General features: G+C 42.7%; 1 protein-coding gene across 3 annotated transcripts in view; it reads right to left on the bottom strand.

Moving 5' to 3' along the window:
• Nucleotides 1-25,831, bottom strand: part of map3k1 (mitogen-activated protein kinase kinase kinase 1, E3 ubiquitin protein ligase) — a 158,934-nt gene that overhangs the window by 81,286 nt on the left and 51,817 nt on the right. For all 3 annotated transcript variants that reach the window (XM_068033488.1, XM_068033478.1, XM_068033497.1), the window contains exons 2-3: nucleotides 10,608-10,758; nucleotides 7,213-7,434 (exon numbers count right to left, since the gene is read on the bottom strand). In XM_068033488.1, coding sequence (XP_067889589.1) covers nucleotides 7,213-7,434; nucleotides 10,608-10,715 — 330 coding nt within the window. In that variant the 5' untranslated portion in view covers nucleotides 10,716-10,758. The remainder of the gene's footprint in view (nucleotides 1-7,212; nucleotides 7,435-10,607; nucleotides 10,759-25,831) is intronic.

Genomic DNA, 25,831 nt, shown 5'->3' with positions numbered 1-25,831 from the left:
CATCCACAACTGGACAGTACACAATTTAGATTAGTAAAATTTGATTCATTTTTCTGGGGGTGGAGTGAAAAGGAGGCGGGGTAGGGAATGACAACTACATGAATAAAAGATTAATTTCAGAAGCTAACTGCACGTTGACTTTTTAGCAACACTATTTATGAAGTGTTGTTAAAAATAGACACTGAAAATATTTGCCACTGATGTAAGCCAGAAGTGGACCATTTTGAGACTTCTGGCTCCTTGTACTCCATCATCAGGCACAATATGGCCGGATGCTGGAAGGAGTTCCCTTACTCTGATCTCAGATGACCACCAACTACTACTGCACAAGTATAAATTCTATTCATTTTCATACGTTTCTCTTAGATTGAGTGAGATTTCCAATTTGTGCTGTGGCTAACACTTGATGCTAAAAACAGTTAATGAAGCCTGGTCAACCTAATTCGAAATGCAGGGCAAATCCACCCCTCCCTTGAGCTGATGAGACTCCGGGCAATAATAAAGGTAGTGCTGGCACATCTAGTGAAAGTAATTCCTACATACATCGCTCTCTAATATAAGAAAGCAACAATTTGCTTTTAAATAGCACTTTTTACATCCTCAGGACACCTCAAAGCATTTCACAGCCAACTAACAGCGACTACACTTCAGAAGTAATTAAACAGGCAAGTACAGCAGTCAATTGGCACAGAGCAAGTTTTTTTTTATTCGTTCATGGGATGCGGGCATCACTGGATAGGTCAGCATTTATTGCCCATCCCTAATTGCCCTTGAAAATGGTGGTGAGCTGTCTTCTTGAACTGCAGCAGTCCTTGCAGTGTAGGTACACTAACAGTGCTGTTAGGGAGCTCCAGGATTTTGACCCAGCAACAGTGAAGGAACACAATAGGAGCAGGAGTAGACATCATGGCCAATCGAGCCTGCTCTGCCATTCAATACGATCATGGTGGATCTTAGGATTCAACTCGACTTTCCTGCCCGCTTGACATATCCCTTGATTCTGAGACACCAAAAATCTGTCTATCCCAGCCTTAAAAGTATTCGATGGAGCATCCACAACGCTCTGGGGTAAAGAATTCCAAAGATTCACAACCCTTTGAGTGAAGTTATTTCTCATCTCCACCCTAAATGATCTGCCCCTTATCCTGAGACTGTGCCCCCTTGTTTTAGATTCCCCAACCAGTGGAAATAATCTCTCAGTGTCTACCCTATCCAGTCCCTTTAGAATCTTATACGTTTCAATGAGTCACCTCTCATTCTTCTAAACTCCAGCAAATACAGGCCCAATTTACTTAGTCTATCATAGGACAATCCCCTCATCCCAGGGACCAATCTAATGAACCTTCGCTGTACTGCCTCCAATGCAAATACATCCTTTCTTAAATGTGGAGACCAAAACTGCACACAGTATTCCAGATGTGGTCTCACCAAAATCCTGCACAATTGTAGCAATACTTCCTTATTCCTGTACCCAATCCCCTTGCAATAAATGCCAACATGCCATTTGCTTTCCTAATTGCTTGCTGTACCTGCAAGTTAACTTTCTGCGTTCCTTGTACAAGCACACCCAAGTCTCTTTGAACATCGACACAGGTTTCACAGTTTTTAAAAAATATTCTGCTTTTCTATTCTTATGCTCAAAGTGAATAACTTCACATTTCCCTACATTATACTCCATCTGCCACCTTATTGCCCACTCACTCAACCTGTCTATATTTCTTTGCAACCTGTGTCTTCCCCACAACTTACCTTTCCACTTACCTTTGTATCATCAGCAAACTTAGATACATTACTCTGTCTCTGCAATTAAGTCATTAAATCAGATTGTAAACAGCTGAACCCCCCAGCACTCCACTATTTACTGCCTGCCAACTTGAAAATGCCCCATTTATGCCCACTCAGCTTCCTGTTAACCAATCATCTATCCATGCTAATATATTACCCCCAACTCCATGAGCCCTTATCTTGCCTATTAACCTTTTGTGTGGCACCTTATCAAATGCCTTTCGGAAATCCAGGTATATGTCTACTGGTTTCCCTTTATCCACCCTACTAGTTACATCCTCAAAAAAAAAATACATTTGTCAAACATGATTCCCCTTTAGTAAAACCATGTTGACTTATTCTGATCATACTGAGCTTTTCCAAGTGCATTGTTAAGACGTCCTTAATAATAGATTCCAGCATTTTCACAAAGACTGATTGTTAGGCTAACTGGCCTGTAGTTCCCAGGAGGGAAGTTACTTGCCACAGAATTCCCAGCCTCTGACCTGCTCTTATAGCCACAGTGTTTATGTGGCTGGTTCAGTTCAGTTTTTGGTCAATGGTAACCCCCAGGATGTTGATAGTGGGGGATTCAGCAATGCCACTGAACATCAAGAGGAGATTGTTAGATTCTCTTTTGATTGAGATGGTCATTGGCTGGGACTTAAGTGGCAAATAGCATCCGCGCCACATATCAGCCCAAGCCTGGATATTATCCAGGTCTTACTGAAGCAGTCCGTGTCCAGATGCAACATCTGAGGAATCGTGAATGGTGCTGAACATTGTGCAATCAGCAGCAAACATCCCCACTTCTGATCTTATGAGGGAGGGAAGGTCATTAATGAAGCAGATGAAGATGGTTGGGCCTCAGACACTACCCTGAGGATCTCCTGCAGCGAGGCCCTGGGACTGAGATGACTGACCTCCAACAACCACAGCCACCTTTCCTTTGTTCTCGGTTTGACTCCAGCCAGTGGAGAGTTTTCCTCCTGATTCCCATTGACTGTAGTTTTGCTCAGGCTTCTTGATGCCATACTCGGTCAAATGCTGCCTTGATGTCAAGGGAAGTCACTCTCATCACACTTCTGGAGTTCAGCTCTTTTGTCCGTGTTTGAATCAAGGCTGTAATGAGGTCAGGAGCTGAGTGGCCCTGGCAGAACCCAAACTGAATGTCAGTGAGCAAGTTATTGTTGAGCAAGGGCCATTTGATAGCAATGTTGACAACACCTTCCATCACTTTGCTGACGATCGAGAGGTGGGGTGGTAATTGGATGGGTTGGATTTGTCCTGCTTTGTGTGTATAGGACACACCTGGGCAATTTTCCACATTGCCAGGTGGATGCCAGTGTTGTAACTGTACTGGAACAGCTTGGCTAGCGGTGCGGCCAGTTCTGGAGCACAAGTCTTCAGTACTATTGCCACAATGTTGTCAGGGCCCATAGCCTTTGCAGTATCCAGTTTCTTCAGTTGTTCTTGATATCACGTGGACTGAATCGGATTGGCTGAAGATTGGCACCTGTGATGCTGGAGATCTCAGGAGGAGGCTGGGATGGATCATCCAGTCGGCACTTCTGGCTGAAGATGGATGCAAATGCTTCAGCCTTGTCTTATGCACTGATGTGCTGGGCTCCCCCATCGTTGAGGATGGGGATATTTGTGGAGCCTTCTCCTCGTGTTAGTTGTTTAATTGTCCACGAGCATTCACAACTGGATGTGGCAGGACTGCAGATCTTGGATCTGATCCTTTGCTTGTGGGATCGCATAGCTCTGCATATCACATGCTGCTTCGACTGGTTGGCATACAGGTAGCCCTGTGCTGTAGCTTCACCAGTCTGACTCCTCATTTTAGGTATTCCTGGTGCTGCTCCTGGCATGCTCTCCTGCACTCTTTATTGCACCAGAGTCGATCCCCCAGCTGGATGGTAATGATAGAGTGGGGCATTTGCCGGGCCATGAGGTTACAGATTGTGGTTGAGTACAATTCTGCTGCTGTTGATGGCCCATGGCCCTACATGGATGCTCAGTTTTGAGCTGCTAGATCTGTTTGAAATCTATCCTCTTTGGCATAGTGGTAGTGTCACACAACACAATGGTGGGCTTCCTCAAGGTGAAGACAGGACTTCGTCTCCACAAAGACTGTGTGGTGGCCACTCCTACCAATACTACCATAGGCAGATGCATCTGCGACAGGTATATTGGTGAGGACGAGGTCAAGTAGGTTTTTCCTTCGTATTGTTTCCTTCACCACCTGCCACAGACCCAGTCTAGCAGCTGTGTCCTTTAGGACTCGGCCAGCTTGGTCAGTAGTGGTGCTACCAAGCCACTCTTGGTGATGGGCATTGAATTCCCCCACTCAAAGTACATTCTGTGCCCTTGCTACCCTTAATGGCTCTTTCAATTGGTGTTCACATGGAGAAGCACGGATTCATCAGCTGGGGGGTTGGGGGGTGGTGGTAGGTGGTAATCAGCAGGAAGTTTCCTTGCCAATTTCTGACCTGACGCATGAGACTTCTTGGGGTCCGGAGTCAATGTTGATGACACCCAGGGCAACTCCCTCCCGACTGTGCACCACTGTGCCGCCACCTCTGGTGGATCTGTCCTGCTGGAGGGACAGGACATACACAGGGAAGGTGATGGTGGTCAGGGACATTATCTGTAAGGTATGATTTCGTTTAGTGTGACTATGTCAGGCTGTTGCTCAATTAGTCTGTGGGACAGCTCTCCCAATTTTGGCACAAGCCCCCGGATGTTAGCAAGGAGGACTCTGCAGGGTCAATAGGTCGTCGTCGTTTCTAGTACCTAGGTCGATGCCAGGTGGTCCGCCCAGTTTCATTCCTTTTCTTAGGCTTTGTAAGCAGTTTCATACAACTGAGTGGCTTGTTAGGCCATTTCAGAGGGCATTTGAGGGTCAATCAAATTGCTGTGGGTCTGGAGTCACATGTTGGCCAGACCAGGTATGGACAGCAGATTTCAGTCTTTAAAAGGACATTAGTGAGCCAGAATTATTATTTTTTTTTTACAACAATCGACAATGGTTTCATGGTCGGCATTAGACTAGCTTTTTTAATTCCAGATTTATTAATTGAATTCATATTTCACCATCTGCCGTGGTGGAATTCAAACCCATGTCCTCAAAGCATTTGCCTGGGCCTCTGGATTACTAGTCCAGTGACATTACCACCATTCCACCACCTCCCCCAAGATCCCAAAAAACAGCCAGGAAACAAGTGACTAGTTATTAGTTTTCTTCTTAAATGGTGTTGGATGATGCTTAAATGCTGGTCAGAATGCCAGACCTTCCCCACTTCTTCACATTTTGTGAATGCGATTTGATGGAAAATGGAGTTAAATACAAAAATGCTGTGCATGTAATATTGGATGGTAGGGCAACAAAGTAGGATTCAGTTTCAACTTCCCACCCTTCAACCCTTGATTTTAACCACTGGACTATTCATGGACATGGCCATCTTAGGAGCTGCATTATCCCAAGTGGACCAGCAGTCATTATGGAAGACCAGAAATCATGGAAAGAGAAGAGGATTGCTAAATTTAGATGAAAACTTTGCATACATAATGGCAAAACCAATGGAGGTTCAGATGCATCCAATACTAATCATTTAAAGTATTTCCAATTATTTTGTATGTATTTCAGTAATAGTTGTCTCTTTACAAAATGGCTTCCAGTCTGGGCAATTTTTCAGTACATCAGGTGCTACCACAGAAATTATTAGAAAGAACTTCATCCCCTTACTTCATAATTTGAGTGAACCCTCTCCACTCCAGGAAGAGATACAGAATCCCATCCCAACTCTTCAGTGGCAATGCTTTTAACATGAATATAACTGGATACTTAAGATTTCCAGCAATTTCTGGTTCACAACAAGAAGGAACCATTACCTGTCAGATGTGACAATTCCCAAAGCCCACAAGTAGTAGAATACTTTAGGAAAGCCAGAACTTTGCACTATTAAGGTGTCATTTTTCAGTTGACTGTTAAACCAAGATTTGTCTCTTTTCTTTTATTTATTCTCAGGATGTGGGCAAAGCTGACAAGGCACATTTGTTGCCCATCCTTAGCTTAGAAGGCAGGCCTTCTTCCTTGAATCACAGTCATTTCAGCAATGGTGCTGCATTACGGTGTTGGCTAGGGAAATCCAGTTGTTAAAAATGCTAATGAAGTGCTGGGTTTAATACAAGGGAATTGTATTACAAAGGGGAGGAAGCGATACTTCAGTTGTACAGAGTACTGCATTCAGTTTTGGCCGTTGAACCTCAGCAAGGTTATACTGGCCTTGGAATAGATACAACGTAGATTCAGCAGAATGATACCAGGGCTTAAAGGGTTAAATTGTGAGGGCAAATTGGATAAACTTGGCTTGCATTTGCATATTGTGTCATAACTGAGAGATAGTAATAATCATCATCATCAGGAAAGACTGAACAGGCTCGGACTGTTCTCCAGAAAAGGTTAAGGGATGACTTAATAGAGGTCTTAAAATTATGACGGGTAGAGCGACTGTATTGATTAGATTTTCACTTGCAGGAGATTCCAAAACTGGGGTCATAAATATAAGATAGCCACTAATAAAAGAAAGAATTCAGGAAAAATTTACTGTTTAGAGAATGGAGTTTGCTGCCATAATTGAGGCAACTAGCAGTGATGCATTTAAGGGGAAGCTAGAGAAGTACATGAGGGAGAAAGGAATAGAAGAATATGCTGATAGAATTAGATGAAGTAGAGCAAGAGAAGGCTCTTGTGGAGGCTGAACACCAATTGGGTCGAATGGCTTTTTTCTATGCTGTATATTCTATGTAACTCATCCAGTTATAGCAGCAATTTCAGGTTCAAGTGGTGGCAGTGTTGACTCTATAATCACAACATACAGTGTATGCATTGAACCGTTCTGGAAAATCCCATTAATAAGCCAGGAGTTACTACTTTCCACCTGGACAGGTGAGTTGAAACCTAAAAACATTCCATCTTCCAATTATTAGCACACCAAGTTAAATTTTTATGGATTTGTTCTTCATTTTACCTAATCATTTGTTGACTATGGCAGGCTAACTCATTGATCCCAAAGATGTTCATTTTAAATATTAAAAGTCCTCAGGTTAACTTCAAATACCACTGACAAAGAATTAATTTAGCAACATTCATAAGTTCTATTCAGCAAGCAAAAAATACACAAACTTAGTACTGGGAAAAGCAGGTTTTGAGTCTTCAGTGTTAAAGGTATGGCAGAATCCGGCCAGAATGCTTCCCTAGATGGGTAGATTGAGAGATACAAATGTGAAAGATGATAAATAAAAAGGCTAAATTCAGATGAGTCGTCATATTTCAATACTTGTTCAGTTTATGGCAATTTGGTTTCTCATACATTTAATATACCAATTTAGGTTCTTCCAAAGTAATTGGAGAGGATAGAAATTCTTACTTCTTGCACTTACAGGAACTGGTGAAACTCTTTTCCTTCTTACACCAGGAGATTCAGACTTTGCAGTAGTTTTTGAGGAAGATGAAGACGATGTGGCAGATGAAGATGAACTGCCAGGGGAAGGACTACGCCTTCCCCGCTGCATTTGTGGGGAGGTAATTACATCTGTCTGACAGTCAGATGATTGCTTGCCAAACTCACTCCCATCTGCTTTCACTGGAATTGGTTTCACAACCTGCAAGGCAGACAGAAAAAGCTCATTAATGCATTTCAGATTATTGCAATTAGGATTTCAAAGGAAAAAGATTTCAATTGAACCTTATAAAACATTATTTGCAATTTTTGCCAAACAGATATAAGCAAATCCACAACCGCTACTGCCTAGAAAAGCAAGGTTAGCATCATAGAGTCATAGAGATACAGCACTGAAACAGGACCTTCAGCCCACCGAGTCTGTGCCGACCAACAACCACCCATTTATACTAATCCTACATTAATCCCATATTCCCTACCACATCCCCACCATTCTCCTATCACCTACACTAGGGGCAATTTACAATGGCCAATTTACTTATCAACCTGCAAGTCTTTGGCTGAGAGGGGAAACCGGAGCACCTGGCGAAAACCCACGCGGTCACAGGGAGAACTTGCAAACTCCTGCAAGTTATCCTCCAAGTCTCTCACCAACTCAACTAGGAAATATATCACCATTTCGTCATCACCAACACTGTGTGTGAACACAAGAAATAGGAGTAGACGACCATATGGCCCATCAAGCCTGCTCCGCCATTCAATACAGTCGTGGCTGATCTTAGAATTCAACTCCACTTTCCCAACCCCTTGACATATCCCTTGATTCCCTGAGACACCAAAAATCTGTCTATCCCAACCTCAAATGTATTAAGCGATGCAGCATCCACAACCCTTTGGGGTAAAGAATTCCAAAGATTCACAACCCTTTGAGTGAAGTAATTTCTCATCTCAGTCCTAAATGATCAGCCCCTTATCCTGAGACTGTGCCCCGTGTTTTAAGATTCCCCAACCAGTGGAAATAATCTCTGTGTCCACCCTATCCAGCCCCTTCAGAATCTTATATGTTTCAATGAGAGCACCTCTCATTCTTCTAAACTCCAGAGAATATAGGCCCAATTTAGTCGGCCTCTCATCATAGGTCAACCCCCTCATCCAAGGACCAATCTATTGATCCTTCACTGCACTGCCTCCAATACAAGCATATCCTCTCTTAAATGTGGAGACCAAAACTGCACAGAGTATTCCAGATGTGGTCTCACAAAAACCTTGTACAACTGTAGCAGTACTTCCTTTATTCCTGTACCCCAATCCCCTTGCAATAAAGGCCAACATGCCATTTGCTTGCTGTACCCGCAAGGTAATCTTCTGCGTTCCTTGGACAAGCACACCCAAGTCATCGGCACAAGTTTCACACCTTTTAAAACATATTCTGCTTTTCTATTTTTTAATTTTTATTTAGAGATACAGCACTGAAACAGGCCCTTCGGCCCACCGAGTCTTTGCCGACCATCAACCACCCACCTACACTAGGGGCAATTTACAATGGCCAATTTACCCATCGCCCTGCAAGTCTTTTCTTACGACCAAAGTGAATAACTTCACACTTCCCTACATTATACTCCATCTGCCATGTACATCACACTCCCTCTGCCATGGGCAATTATAGATGGGCAATAAATGCTCGCCTTGCCAATAACACCCATATTCCATGAACAAATTAAAAAGGACAACATTTAGATATGTCATGGTCTACAAAGTTAATCTAACATTCTGACCATTCATTTCACTAAGGAACTTTAATGTAGCAATAAAATTCCCAAAGTACTCTAATTTGGTTATTTACTGTTAGCATTTTATAATCTACGATCACTTACCCATGAAGTTAACATTTTACTGTAATGCTTAATTATGCCATTGAGATTTTTATTTATTGAAGAACCTTCATCAAGGTGAAAAGACCTGATTTAAGAAGTCTCCATCATCAAATCTGAATCTTTTGTTCAATTATATTAACAGAAACGAACTTCAGTTTTTGCTCTGTATTTACAAATATTCACTAGACAGGCATGATCTTTCACAATTAAACATACCTGATTATTTGAATAAAATTCAAATAGTTTAATTTACATATCTAAGGAACATTAAACATACATATCAATGTCTATTTACATATTAAATTCCTGCTGCACATTTCAACGAAATTCATAAGTACCAGCAGAACCTGCTACATCTGTAGGTGGCACTGTGATCAGGCTTTTTCGTGTTAATGGTATCGCAACAGCCCATTACATGTGATGCAACAGCTGCTATTTTACAAGTATAGTATAGTAATATGGTCAAAGGTTTTCCATAAATTGCTGAATGCTTTCTGAAAATATTGTTCGCTATTACTTTTTCCCTTCACTAAAATGAAATTTCTAAAGTCCAAAATAAGGGTGTAAACAAAGTAAAATTAAAACAAGTAATGATATTAATAATTCATGAAATACTCATCTTTTCTGTCTTACAACGCCCTCATTAAAGTTTCACCTGAAAGGCTCAGCCTTTCCCCAAAGCCCAGGCTTGGTCTTGGTCATTTTGCCTAGAGCTATAACAGAGCTGTATTTGGAATGTAGAATCTCAACATGTGCAGTGTACCCAATTCCCCAGTATGTATTAATGCTGGTCTGTCAGCTTTACTGATAGAATTCCAGCAGTCACTGTTCATAATAGTTTTGAAAAACTTGAACAGCAGCTAGTCAGCAAATCTCAAAATTTCTACGCAGCATGAGAGAGAAAACAAACAAGGAATAAACAAAAAAAAAAAGACAAGACATACAGATGCACATCCAGGAACCACTCACAAAATACCAAATTCAATATTTACAAAGATTCCTTAGAAGTTACAAACCAGTGCAGGATTTTCTCCCAATGTTATGAGCCAGACCTCATTCAACCCTCAGTTCAACCAAACCCCAATTCTCTACTCCAGTTACCCCAGATTAAAGGACTATCCAACTTCTGCAGTCCCACTATATTATAACTCAGGACCTTCACCTAGTTCTGCCAAAGCAGACTAGCCTCCAGTGATACTAAATACCAGGATTTCCTCCATTGCTATCAGAGTGCAAGTCTGCCTGCAGAGTTAAATCTCACCCCCTTCCCAATGCTGCTGAATGCTAGACATCAACCTCCAAATGATGCACCTTGAGAGATAATCTCAGCTTTAATTTTTTAATCACTTACTACTTTTAAACACATAGGTGTAATTATATAAAACATAAAAGGATGTGCATTTGTACTGTCATAGAATAATGGATAGACATCAGAAATGAATTCTGCCTGAACTTTTGCCCCATAATGTGTTATTTTTACATCATTCCTAGCTGTACTTACTACAGGTCCTCGCCTGTTCCTTCTTTCTAGCCATTCATGTTTCCAGGCTGGCATGCATGTCACCTTGAGCTTTTCCCTGATCATGCGTTCCTCTGGGCGGTCATCCATTTTTGGTAACCCTTTGAGTGTCTCTTTATTTTCAAAGTCACGACTGGAAGAAAAAAAAAATGTAAAGATAATTATAATATCAAATATCAAATCTATGTATTTTTTTTAAAAATGACACAATCATGCTGTGTTCATTAGTTCTTTTACTCTTCATATAGTTGCAATTTATCTTTCATACCATGAGCCAACTGTCATAGTAAGAGCCAATAGCAAATCCAAGGGTGGGGCAGGATTGTAAGGTAACCTGCAAGGCTGTATGAGCTAAACACATTTTAAATGCAAACAGGCTACAAAGTCTGTGGTTGCCAGAAGACATGGCCACCGGAATATTTGAACAAACAAGTGCCTGAATGCAAAACTGCAACAGCAGTTATACAAATTAATTCTATAACTATTTTAAATGCAAAGATAAACCAGTCAAAGATGCATTTACTGAAGATGCATGTACCATGAAAGTAGCTTCTATATAAAGCGGAAAAAAAAAGGACTTGTTTAACAAATTCTTCAAACTTCATATCAGGCCATAAAATTATAATTGCCTACACGTGTCCTCATAGTACTTTTTGTTGCCCCATGAGAACATTCAAGATGACCCAACTGTGACAGCACACTGATCAAGGGCCAGTTACAGAATGTTCAGGCATTTTACAGGTATTGCCATGCTGTAAACTGGTTTAACACTAGAGGCCCTCTGCAAACTCATGAAATGAGCAACACTTATTACAGTAAATGCACACGAGTACTCATGCACACACAAACAAACATGATCAAAACAAGGTAGTTTACAGAAAAACCAGCTTAGGACAGTGCATTTAAATGATTTACAATAACTGCAACATGTTGAACAGAGCATAGAGCTTAAGTAATGGTAAAAAAAATACACCTATGTATTAGAATTAGGCCATCTAAAAAATTACTTGTATTTATATAGTGCCTTTCATGACCACTAAATGTCTGAAAGCACTTAACAGCCAATGAAGTACTTTTTGAAGTGTAGTCACTGTTGTAAGGTAGGAAACATGGCAGCCAGTATGTGCACAGCAAGGTCTCAAAAACAGCTAAGTGATAATGAGCAGATAATCAGTTTTTGTGATGTTGCTCGAGGAATAAATATTGGCCAGGACACCAGGGACAACTCCCTTGCTCTTCTTCAAAATAGCGCCATGTGATCTTAAACATCCAACCGAGCACGCAGACGGGGCCTCGGTTTAACATCTCATTCCAAAAACAGCACCTCCAATAGTGCAGCGCTCCCTCAGTAATGCACTGGAGGGTCAGCCTTGACTTCTGTGCTCACCCCCTTTGAGGAGGGTGGGGGAATTTTACGTAAGCGACAGGGGTCTCAGCCACCGACTGAAGAGCCAGTGAGAGCCCCGCACTGCCTATTTATAGGAGGGCCCGCAGCCTTGTGCGCCAATCAGGCACTTATGTGGACAGCGGTGGGCCTTCTCCGGGATTAAAGAGAATCAGAGGCTGGCAGCTCTTTTATCGAGCGGCGCCACCGCAATAAGCTCGTCATACTCCCCATGTGCTGACAGGCCCACCCACTGCTAGGCTAATACGGGTGCATATGCCCTGCGGCAGACTTAATTGAGGTGGATGGGGGGGGGAGGAGGTGGCGGGGTCCCCACCCACCACCATCCTGCCTGATTAAATGCTTTCCCCGCCTCCAAGCTCGCCGCAGGGGAGAGTATAAAATCCACCCCACTGAATGGATGAGTGAGGCAATGCAGGTGTAATTGCACAGAATGCCTCAAAAACATTGGGGAATTCCTGAAGAGTGAGGGTCAGCTGGTGTGCACCTTATTCTTGATGCAGGCTTAACTATGGAATGGCTGTCAGTTACGGGGGAAAACAAACAACTTTATGGAGGGTGGATAAAGGGGCAAGGGAGGTGGTCAGACTATGACAATGGGACAGGCTACTGGAATACTGTTGATAGGAAGAGAGAAGCTTCTGTATCCTACTGGGTTGGGTATCTCTAGAGCAGGAGACCAACTGGGAAAGAGAAGGATGGTGGAATAGGAAAAAGACTGGGGAAGAGGTGGAGCAGGGAGTAAGGTGAAGGGGATCGGGAGAGAAGGGAGGATTCAATGACTGGAAGGATTGAGGGATAAATGGAGGAAAGAGAGAGAGAGGGTGGAGTGCACAGAAGCTGTACTTCAGCCTTTGAAAACAAAGGGAAGCCAATTGCCAGAAGGTGCAGACAACAGTGGGTTTGAAGAGAAGCAGCCAGCAGTGAACAGATGGAAATCTGAAACAGGATGTGAAGGGGTTTGAGTGCAAATCATACATTTCTGCCCATTGCAGTTGGGGTATTTGTTTATTGGGTGAAGCTGGGAAACTTCTTGTTTCCTTTGCTACTTATTTCACACCTTTTGCAGGGTTTCTAAACTTAACATATTACCAGCTACTTGGACTCATTGCCTTCCAGCCATGAATAATGTTCTTCATTCTGTTTAAGACAGGAATGGGGGCTAAATGTATTCTTAACATGGAGGGGTGGCAGTGGGGGCAGAATATATGCTCAACAGTGGCAGGGTAGAGGACAGGCGGATACCAAAAAATGGGACTGGGATTGAGGTGAGGGGAGATTGAGGAATGAGTGAGAACAGGTGCTCAGCAGGTTGGGGAAGAAATACCACCATGCAACCTGGTGGGAATTAAGTTGAGCTGCGATTAGACGGTTGCAAATTCAGTTTATCTGCCCAATCCCAGTTCGTGTCACTCAGATGCTATTGGGCTGCCAGTAATCAAGGACTGAAAGGATTTGCAAAGAATGAAACCAGACGGACCACCTGGCATTGACCTAGGTTCTGAAACGACAATGGCAAACCCAGTCCTGTCAATCCTGCAAAGTCCTCCTTACTAACATCTGGAGGCCTTGTGCCAAAACTGGGAGAGCTGTCCCACAACTAGTCAAGCAACAACCTGACATTGTCTGCAAGATATGATTCCATGAATATGACTACGTCCCAGACACCACCATCCCCATCCCAAGGTATGTCCTGCCCCACTGGCAGGACAGACCGACCAGATGTGACGGCACAGTGGTATACACAGTCAGGAGGGAGTTGCCCTCAGAGTCCTCAACACTGACTCCACATCCCATGAAGTCTCATGGCATCAGGTCAAACACAGGCAAGGAAACCTCCTGCTGATTACCACTGACCACCACCTCACCCCCCTTGGCTGATGAATCAGTGTGAGACCATGTTGAACATCAACTGGAAGAAGCACGGAGTGCAGCAAGGGCACAGAATGTACTCTGGGTGGGGGACTTCAATGTCGATCACCAAGAGTGGCTTGGTAGCACCACAACTGACCGAGCCCTAAAGGACATAGCTGCTAGACTGGGCCTGTGGCAGGTGGTGAGGGAACCGAGGGAAAAACCTACTTGACCTCATCCTCACCAATCTACCTGTCGCAGATGCATCTGTCCATGACAGTATTGGCAGGAGTGACCACCGCACAGTCCTTGTGGAGACGAAGTCCCGTTTTCACACTGAGGATACCCATCATTGTGTTGTTTGGCACTACCACCGTGCTAAATAGGATAGCATCCATGAGCCATCAGCAGCAGCAGAATTGTATTCAACCACAATCTGTAACCTCATGGCCTGGCATAGTCCCCACTCTACCATTACCATCAAGCCAAGGTCTAACCCTGGTTCAATGAAGGGTGCAGGCGGGCATGCCAGGAGCAGCACCAGGCATATCCAAGAATGAGGTGCCAGCCTGGTGAAGCTATAACACAGGACAACTTGCATGCCAAACAGCAGAAGCAGCATGCGATAGATAGGGCTAAGCCATCCCACAACCAAAGGATCAGATCCTAGCTCTGCAGTCCTGTCACATCCAGTTGTGAATGGTGGAGGACAATTAAACAACTGACAGGAGGAGAAGGCTCCACAAATATCCTCATCGATGGGGGAGCCCAGCCCATTAGTGTAACAAACAAAGTTGAAGCATTGGCATCCATCTTCAGCCAGAAGTGCTGACTGGATGATCCATCTCAGCCTCCTCCCAAGGCCACCAGCATCACAGACGCCAGTCTTCAGCCAACCCGATTCAGTCCACGTGATAACAAAATGGCTGAAGGTACTGGATACCGCAAAGGCTATGGGTCCTGACAACATTCCAGCAATAGTACTGAAGACTTGTGCTCCAGAACTAGCCAGGCCCCGAGCCAAGCTCTTCCAGTACAGCTACAACACTGGTATCTACCCAGCAACATGGAAAATTGCCCAGGTATGTCCTGTACACAAAAAGCAGGACAAATACAATGCGGCCAACTACCACCCCATCAGTCTGCTCCCAATCATCCACAAAGGCATCAACAGTGCTATCAAGTGGCACTTGCTTAGCAATAACCTGCTCACAGACACTCAGTTTGGGTTCTGCCAGGGCCACACAGCTCCTGACCTCATTATAGCGTTGGTCCAAACATGGACAAAAGAGCTGAACTCCAGAGGTGAGGAGAGAGTGACTACCCTGGACATCAAGGCTGCATTTGATAGAGTACGGCATCAAGGAGCCCTAACAAAACTACAGTCAATGGGAATCAGAGGGAAATCTCTCCGCTGGTTGGAGTCATATCCTAGCACAAATGAAGATGGTTGTGGTTGTTGGAGGTCAATTGTCTCAGTCCTAGGACATCACTGCAGGAGTTCCTCAGGGTAGTGTCCTCGGCCCAACCATCTTCAGCTGCTTCATCACTGACCTTCCCTCCCTCATAAGGTCAGAAGTGGAGATGTTCGCTGATGACTCCCAAGATACTGAAGCAGCCAGTGCCCAGATGCAGCAAGACCTGGACTGGGTTGGGCTTGGGCTGATAACTGGAAAGTAATATGCACACCACAAGTGCCAGGCAATGACCATCGCCAACGAGAGAATCTAACCATCTCCCCTTGACATACAATGGCATTACCATTGCTGAATCCCCCACTATCAACATCCTGGGGGTTACCATTGACCAGAAACTGAACTGGACCAGCCACTTAAATACTGTGGTTACAAGAGCAAGTCAGAGGCTGGGAATTCTGTGGCACATAACTCCCCAATGCCTGTCCACCATCTACAAGGCACAAGTCAGCAGTGTGATGAAATACTCTCCACTTGCCTGGATGAGTACAGCTCCAATAACACTCAAGAAGCTCGACACCAGCCAGGACAAAGCAGCCCGCTTGACTGGCACCTCATTCACCACCTTCAACATTCACTCCCTTCAACACTGATGCACAGTGGCAGCAGTATGTACCATCTACAAGATGCACTGCAGCAACTCACCAAGGCTCCTTCGACAGCTCCTTCCAAACCCGTGACCTCTATCACCTAGAAGGACAAGGGCAGCAGAGGCATGGGAACACCACCACCTGCTAGTTCCCCTCTGAGCCACACAATCCTGACTTGGGAACTAGATCGCCGTTCCTTCCATGTCGCTGGGTCAAAATCTCGGCATTCCCTTCCTAGCAGCACTGTGAGTGCATCTACACCCCAAGGACTGCAGTGGTTCAAGAAGGCTGCTCACCACCACCTTTTCAAGGGCAATGAGAGATGGACAATAAATGCTGGCCTAGCCAGCAAGGCCCACATCCCACGAACAAATAATAAAAGACAAGAATAAAAATTTCCAGTCTTCGCCTTTTGGGGTTTGCGATCACACTCCAAGCGTGTCTCTTTTTCACTTGATTGGTAAGGCACAAGAAGACTAAAGACAAAGAACTAGCAAGCGGACTAAGTGGTTTCAGATGGAATTAGCGTAGATCTGAAATGGCTGTCTTGGTGGAGGGGCAGGATTTAAACCTGCACAAGTATGCTTGAGGTGCTTAGGTGTTGAATAGAATTTCTTTTGTACATATTAACTGGGAAGATGACATTCCTGATCTAAGATTATAAACATTTTGCACTCAGTGCCCCCAACTTACGTTGATTAGATGCAGGGTAAAGCTCAATGCACTCTGAACACATCTCCAAATCCATTCGCAGAAAGTGCTCTCCACTGCATCATTTACACCAACCAACATAATTAAACCAAAGATGACCAATTCATGCCCAATTATGAGTTGGTTTTCATTGTATTCAAGTCTGGTAGTTATTAGATTGAAATCAGCCAAACTTTTCACTATGGTTCTCTACAGTTACTCTTTCTCTTCGCCTTTCCATCCACCCCCCCAACCATCCCACAACAATAATTTTGGCTGATTTAAAAAGATTTCAGGAATGCAAGTGCAGTATTCTAGCCCAGGTCGCCATTCGCTCACCCAAATATAACTTTTCAAAATTCAGGAGAAAATTCTTACTACTAAAAAAGATCTTAGCAACAATGCATGCGAACTATCGAAATATAACGTGTATACATCTATTTTACATAGATTAAAACATTTAAACAAGGTGAAACTAAGAACAGTTCAGAGAAATTCTAAGACTTACTAACTTAGGTATAGTCTTTTTTAATACTTAACACTTAGTTCATTCTGATGGCTTGGTTGATGAGGAAAGCTTGCAAATAAGCCACACAAGTTCAAGGTTCAAAGCTCATTTTGCATTGAGGTAGTTGATCTCAGCCAGGACAGGAAGTTGAGTCACTGCAATTGGCTACAAGACTCCTGGATCTTTAGCAGAAAATACTCTGGGTTTCAGCTCCTGATCGTTATCCAGTGACCCCGATGGACAGGGTGAAAATTTAGACAGAATTAAGCTTAACTATGATATCCTGATACTTAACATCTAGGTTCACAAAAGAATGTGGCGAGTCTTTGGAGACCAACACATACCTACGGGACTATGCCCAATCAACACTCAACCCATTGAGAACATAATAACGACTTTAGATTTTGGCACTATACAGGAGGCATATTGGTCAAAATCTCATCCCAGCCCAATGTATTTAAGCTTAGCTTTGCAAATATATGTTATTTTTCAAGAACTTTATAGAAAAACAGTTATGATCAATTCAAACACAATTTGAAGTAAAGAGATAGGCTTTAAGAAAAAACTGGAATTAGATTACGGACTTGTAAAATCACAAACTCAAAGCTTCAAAAGCATAAGATAATAAAGCTTGAAAAATATAATATGACAAGGAACATGATCAGACAAGTGGAGAAAACGAGGAAATGAGCCAACTTTCACCTGACATGCTAACAAACTGTTGATGCTGCTTCCTTGACAGCAAACTCAAAAGGGGCAGTTTTAAAATGGTTTCTTCCTGTTCTTTCCTTCACTAGAGATTGGATAATGCCCTGCATGGAACAGGCTGAATGATGATGAAAAGCATACAAGGGAATAAGCAGGTGACAATTGCTAAACCTCAACAGTCTGCTGCTTGAGTGAAACTTGCGTTCAACATATTGGAGGAATTTTGTGCTCAGAAGCAGAACTCACCAGAAACAGCAAACATTCCCAGGTCAACTACAGCATTTGCAAAGTAAAACACCAGTTACTTTGCCAAATATGGTTCAGTCACAACCTCAGGAGGACTTTTACGTGGATCTTTCCATTTTCCCCAGACATCCTTACTGTGCCTTCAATAGCCACTTACTATAATGTATACCATATTCTAATACCTATTAGCATTAAACAACTCTCTCAATCTTTCACAATTTTGAACACTTCTACCAGGTCTCCCGGCTCTAATCCAGGGACTATAGCCCTTAGTCTTTCATTACAACCATATCGTCTCAACTCTGATATCAGAAGTGTGAAGTAAGGAGAGATGGCTCACATTGCTTAAAAATACTGACAAAGACTTGATGAACTAAATGTTGTTGCCCTGTATTGTAACAGGATCTGATGAGGGTCATGTGGAGTATAAATAATAGCATACATCAGCTGGACTGAGTGGCTTGTTACTATGCTGTATATTTTATGCAGTTCTATCATCCTAGTGAATCCACACTGTGCCTTTTTTATAGCCCCAATATCATTTTAATAGTGGAGTACCTATAACATCACAACACTCCAAATGGAGAATAACCTGTGAAAAATTTCCACTGCAGCTTGTAAACTGGAACACATCTAATTTCTAGCTTGCTGCGATTTACAAGTACTCATTTAAAACACTGACTGCAGAGAGAACATTCAAGGCCCAAGAACAATTGTGCATCACCTGTAATCACCCCAGTATTGCAGCTAGAGTAAATTTAAATAAGCCACAGCAGCACTCTGTATCTGGCAATTTGAAAAAAAGCTATGCGCCTCATATGTAGTTCAGGTAGCTAGAATCTTATTCATAAGGTCAGAAAAGCTGCAATGTAGGATTTGCAATAAAGTATACAATGGTACACAAGAACACAAGAAATAGCAGTAGTAGACCATATGGCCCATTGAGTCTGCTCCGCCATTCAATATGATCACGACTGATCTTGGGTTTCAATACCACTTTCCTGCCCACTCACCAAATCCCTTGATTCCGAGACACCAAAAATCTATCGCAGCCTTAAACATATTCAATGATGGAACATCCACAACCCTCTGGGGTAGAGAATTCCAAAGATTCACAACCCTTTGAGTGAAGTAATTTCTCATCTCAATCCTAAATGATCGGCCCCTTATCCTGAGACTTTGCCACGTTTTGGATTCCCCAACCAGCAGAAACAACCTCTCAGCATCTAAGAAATTTTGATTAACTCAATTTATTGCACAACTGATTACAATAGGTCATGCTTTAAGTAGTCAAGGAATTTGGAAAAAGCCTCTGGCCTACACTGTATGTATATGCACATGACCATCAGTGGCACGTAATTAGGAGTGGATACCAGAGCATTCATTAGTTTTCAAGGAGCTTCAGAGCAAATGTTCAGCTTTTAAATAATTGTCCTCTTCCAATTTTTTCTTTTGCTCACCCAATTTACTTCCAATTGAACTACATTTTGCATTTACCTAATCAGATTTTCACCATACCAAGCCAAACAATTTTCTCCTGGCAATGACCAACTTCATTGGCTAACAGTAATGTAATTATAAAGCTTGAAAAAACTATTACATATCTAGATATAATCTCATATCGTTGAGAGCTAGCATAACAGAAGCTTCTTATAATCACGCATTTAACCATCAAAACGAACATTTTGTGTTCGTACTTAAGTATGTGCATGGTTTCCTACTACATAGTAACATTTGCTTCATTTCATAACTGTTTGGTTATTGAAGTTTATAGAAACCACCGTATGCACAAAAGTTTCCAGCTAGGGAGTGGTGCATTTATTCAAACAAACACTCCAGAAAATCTCCCATGAGGTTACACAGCTACAATGGTGGGGGCAGGAATAGGCAAGAGGGTGGTGGTGGAAAGAGAGGCAAGCAAATCTGCAGTGAAATAATTTGGAATAAAAGTTGCAGATTTTCCCCAGTGACTTTGAAGTAAATGTGTTTTTTGGAGTGTTTCCTAGAACATAAATTGTTTTCCTTAACCACTGCAAATAAATGAAAAAATAAATAACAGTTATAAAAATAAACCTTCATGTCTTTTACTGTCCATCTGTTTAGAGCCTAGCATTTAATACATTAAAAATATATTAAAACATTTTAATTTTAGACTCTTCTTGCATGCACCTCCTCTAACAAAAATCTCTGTATCAAGTGCATATCAGTAAAGCATTTCACATTGTGTATTGACTCTCAATGGTGAGAAACTAAGAACTATGGAGGAGCAACAGAATTTGGGTGCTACTATTCCAGAATCATTCTGAAATGCAGATAACCCCCAGCTTCTTTTCTCTAATGCAAACTGTCTCCTTAAATCCCCTCTCACCTTCAACCTACACACCAACAAATATGAGGACCTCATGGACTTTTTTGTCATTAAAATTGAGGTAAGCCAAAACTCTGTTGCCCATGTCCTTTATCGGGCCAAGTCCCATTCACTCATTACACCTGTGCTCACTGACTTACAGTGGCTCCAAGTTAAGTAACACCATGATTTTAAAATTCTCATCCTGGTTTTCAAATCCCTTCATGGCCTTACCCCTGTCCAGCTCTAACCTCCTCCACCCCTACAACCCTCATATCTGCACTCATCTAATGCTGTCCTTGTGAGCAGCCCCAATTTTAATTGCTCCACTGTGCCTTCGGCTGCCTGGGCCCAAAGCTCTGGAAATCCCACTAAAACTCTCTGCCTCTAGTTCCTCCTTTAAGACGATCCTTAAAACATACCTCTTTCACCAAAAGTTTGGTGATCTGCTCCAATATGTGGTTCTATGTCAAGTTTTGTTGTTTAACGCTCCTGTGAAACAGCTCGACATGTTTTACTACAGCAGAGGCACCATATATGCTGTCATCATTGTCCGTGCACATAAGCAGAGATATTCAGGAGTGCTGGTCTATATTTCAAGAAGGTTGGAATACAATGGGGAGGAAGTTATACTTCAGCTATACAGAGCCTTGGTCAGATCCCACCTAGAGTGCAGTCCCCACCACTTAAAAGTCCACGCTTAGCATGGGCACCCATCTATAGTCAGATAAATGATGCTAACCATTTACCACTACAAAAGGAGTGAATTACAAAAGGTGGTGCTTATGTATTAAGCACAGTAACTATTTCAGGCAGTTAATTGGTACTTTCTCTGTACTTCCTTGTTTAAAAGGCTCCTGCCCTCCTGTCTATCACAGATGTTTCTCTTAGTTCAAGAATCATAGCATGATTCAGCACAGCAGGCGGTCATTGGGCCCATTGTGTCTGTGCGGCCTCTTTGGTAGAGCTATCCAATTAGTTCAACTTTTCTGCTCTTTCCACATAGCCTTGTAAATTTCTCAAATATTTATTCAATTCCCCTTTGAATGTTGAATCTGCTTTCAGCATTGCATCCCAGATCAACTCGCTGCGTAAAACTTTTGTCATGCCACCCGGGTCTTTTGCCAATCATCTTAAATCCGTGTCCTTTAGTCACTGACCCTTCTGTCACCAGAAACAATTCCTCCTTATTTGCCTTCTCAAAACCATTCACGATTTTAAACACCTCTATCAAATTTTCTTTTACCTTTGTTATTCCAAGGAGAATGCCAACCTCTTCGCGTTTCTCCACATAACTGAAATCCCTCATTCCTGGTACCATTCTATTAACCTCTTCTGCATCCTCAAGGCTTTGGCATCCTTCCTAAAAAGTGTATTCAGAATTGAACATAATACTCCAGCTGAGGCTCGGCCAGTGCTTTATAAAAGGTTCAGCACAACATCCTTGCTTTTGTACTCTATCCTCTTAATAAAGCCCAGGATTGCAAATGGTTCAATAGTCTTAACTTGTCCTGCCACCTTTAAAGATTTGTCGACATGCATCCCCATTCCTGCACCATCTTTAAAATTGTACCATTTAATTTATATTACCTCCTCTTCATTCTTGCTGCTAAAATTGTATCTTCCTACCAAATTGCATCACTTTAGACTTCTGTCAAAATTCATCTGCCATGTCTCTACCCATTTCATCAGTCTTCGTCGTCCTGAAGTCTGCTAATAACTTCATAGTTTACTATATTTGAGTTTTTTTACTTCTTCCCTACATCCACCCCACTTCCCATCTTAAAACCGCAACTTTTTACAGTTCTGAAAGATTGACTTTAAACATCAACTGTTTCTCTCTCCACAGATGCAGCCTGACCTGCTGCGTGTTTTGGCCGTTTTCTGGTATTCAGCATCCAAAGTATTTCGCCTTCATTTAAAAAGCTTGGCTGATTTCTGACCAGGTTCAATCCAGCTGTTCACACCTGGTTAATCCCTTGCATTGCATCAACACATTAAAAGGTTGTGCTGATTTCAGCCAAGGTCAGGTCTCCAAGCAGTTTTGAACAGCTGTTTCCACCTTGTTAAAGTACTGGGTCAACTGTGTCTGCTAAAAATGGGGCGCCCACTGCTGCAAAATTTACTCATTAGAATAAAGCAATTATTTAGATATCCATGATGGGAATCTCCCTCTCCCCTCACCACAATCTTTACCTTAAATTTCTACTAATGAAAGGAAACGGGCCACATCCAACTGTGTCAAAACACGCCAACAGATGAAACAAGAACTTATTTGCCCATCTTGGTTTTGGATGCAGTTCTTATTTATTTTATTTGGAGATACAGCACTGAAACAGGCCCTTTGGCCCACCGGGTCTGTGCCGACCATCAACAACCCATTTATACTAACCCTACATTAATCCCATATTCCTACCACATCCCCACCTTCCCTCAATGCCCCTACCACCTACCTCTACTCGGGGCAATTTATAATGGCCAATTTACCCATCAACCTGCAAGTCTTTGGCTGTGGGAGGAAACCGGAGCATCCATTTACTGAGAGGACACAGACACAATGGACCGTTAACTTTCAATGATTCTATGACAAACTTGCACTGCTACAGTTGCGAACCTTTGCAAAACAAAGTTTTAATAAACACTTGAAAACAGGTTTCAGTACAGTTGTAAGTATTCAGAAAGATACTGCCTTGCTCCTACTTTTAAAAAATATTTCCTTTCACCAGTATTTTTCAAATTTAAGAGTCTTATGTTGACCCTTTTTATATAAAGCTATACATTCACTAAGTACCAATGGTTAAGGTGCCACTAAATCATCACGATTACTCATTTCCAGCTACCCACAATACATACACTCAGAACCTACAGCACATATCAATGCACTATGCTCTATTTTCTGTAATATATGAAAACATTTAACTTAGACTACTGTAATTCCTCTTTCATTCAGTTCGCAAGTTTAAGGCAGATTATAATTTTTTCATAAGTTGTCAGAAGATATTCACTATGGGCTTACATGGTGCAACCTAGGATAAAAAGCTACCGCTTCCTCAGCAGTCATCTGCAGCTCTCAATATCAAAACTCCGTCCCAATCTGCCAAGGAACAAAGCTCTTTTTGTTCTGGAGTCTAGGTGCAGCATTACATAAAGCAAATTAGGTCCTGTGAATGGACAGTAGATGTAACCGCCCACTTCCTTAATTGGCATTTACTTTTCCCTGGTAGAAGTCCAATAGTCACTGCAGCACAGTGGCGCAGTGGTTAGCACCGCAGTCTCACAGCTCCAGCGACCCGGGTTCAATTCTGGGTACTGCCTGTGTGGAGTTTGCAAGTTCTCCCTGTGTCTGTGTGGGTTTCCTCCGGGTGCTCTGGTTTCCTCCCACATGCCAAAGACTTGCTGGTTGAGAGGTTAATTGGCCTTTATAAATTGCCCTAGTATAGGTAGGTGGTAGGGAAATATAGGGACAGGTGGGGATGTGGTAGTAATGTAGGATTAGTATAAAATGGGTGGTTGATGGTCGGCACAGACTCGGTGGGCCGAAGGGCCTGTTTCAGTGCTGTATCTCTAAACTAAACTAAACATTGTACACAAACACACCCAAAAGGCAGATATGCAGTTATCTTCGAGAAAGGGGATGTGTGTAAAATTCAAGAGAAGTGAAGCATTTTTCACAATGATACATCACCTGTACTCTATTAACACAAATGGCTACAGATTTAGGCAGCACCACTGAAAATGCCCTACAGGGAAAGCATCAAGAAAGATTTAACTACGAACTAGGCATTAATAACGCTTCAAAAACCAGAGTGTTTCCTGACAACGCAGAACATGCGCAGAGCGATCGCTGATGTCATCAGTGTGTCCGAACATTTGCCAGCATGAATCTGTGCATGCCTGCACCGTCACCATGCAATGACGCCAGACGTAATGACGTCCGAACATTGCCTCACCCCTCAATGGCTGCAATCACTACCTCCATTCCCTCTCAACAGTACCCCACTTCGGCAGCTCACTTCCCGCCCACATCGCCGCGTCCCCACCCAACCCCCTGAGCCGCTCGCTCCCGGCCTCACCGCTTCTCACCCTCAGCCACTGGCCCATCGCTCCCTGCCCTGCCGCCCGGAGAAGCAGCAGGGAGCGAGCGGCTGAGGGGTGACAGGGTGATGTGGGGAGCAAGCCACCGAGAGGGGGAAAGCAGCGAGGCCGGGAGCGAGCGGCCGAGGGTAGGAAGCCGCAAGGCGGGGAGTGAGCTGTGAGCAGACGGGCGTGGGAGGGAGTGGCAAAGAGAAGCAGCCAATGAGGGGCTTTGGGTTTAATTTGTTTTGTGACAAATTGAGCAGCACCATTTTTATTACTGGCAGCTGCCCGATGCATCGCAGACAGTGACGTTTCAGTCGATGAGGCTGCATCTGCGCATGTGCCAGTACTGTGTCACCTAGTGGCTGCACTGTCAGCAAACACAGCCATCAAAAACTTGAACAAATTTGAAAACTTGGCATTAACCTTTTAGAATATTGATAAACAAGGGGGTAAAAATGTAGAGTAATCAGTTCAGCCACGAACTTACTGAATGGCGGAGCAGGCTAGAAGGAACGAGTGGCCTACTCCTGCTCCTAATTTGTACATTTGTATAGAGGTATGTTCCTACAAAAATTAAGTTAGCAAAATATTCCTGTAAACAATTGAAAAACTTTTCAGGTGAACTTCCCATATAAGCCTGAGCCTGTAATGATCCTAAGATCTAAACGGTACCATAAAATGGTTATTAACGTTTATCTGAGATCACACAGAACCATTGCCGTGACTAAAATAATTTTTTTTTTTTTTTTAAAAAGACTGAGGTTGGCCAAGTAGGAGTGTGAAAATTTTTAAAAAGGGACAACCCTGCTTGGTCTCACCCTATCATACCATTACAAAGACAGTACCAAAATTGTGCTGTAATGACATGCACACACCTTCGCAATCCTTTATGGCACTTGGCACATTCTGACAATTAAATGCCTTTTGATTTGCTAGATTTCAAACCCAGTATTCCAACAACTCAAATTTCAAGTCATCACTTGAAGTGATAAATCCTATCCATCTGCCTCAAATTATTTTAAGCACATACTCAAAGAGCAATCCTTCATAAATGCTTTACATGACTTATGGTCCATCTCCATTTAAGTACTATACTTAATTCACTGGGACAAACTGGTCTATTAATTCAAAAATGTTACGCCATCATTTCCACATCAATACAAAGATCAAGGACACCAACTTGTTAACTACACTCTGGGCAGAATGTTCAATACGTCAGGAAAAAGGATGGACTTTCAAAGGCAATAAATGGTCACAAGCTATTGCTAGATACTTGGGAGATTGATATCTTTCACTGTATACC

This window comes from Heterodontus francisci, chromosome 1, assembly GCF_036365525.1.
Source record: "Heterodontus francisci isolate sHetFra1 chromosome 1, sHetFra1.hap1, whole genome shotgun sequence".
Lineage (NCBI taxonomy): Eukaryota > Metazoa > Chordata > Chondrichthyes > Heterodontiformes > Heterodontidae > Heterodontus > Heterodontus francisci.
The sequence above is the reverse complement of the archived record's forward strand: the minus strand, read 5'-3'. Positions and strand labels throughout refer to the sequence as shown.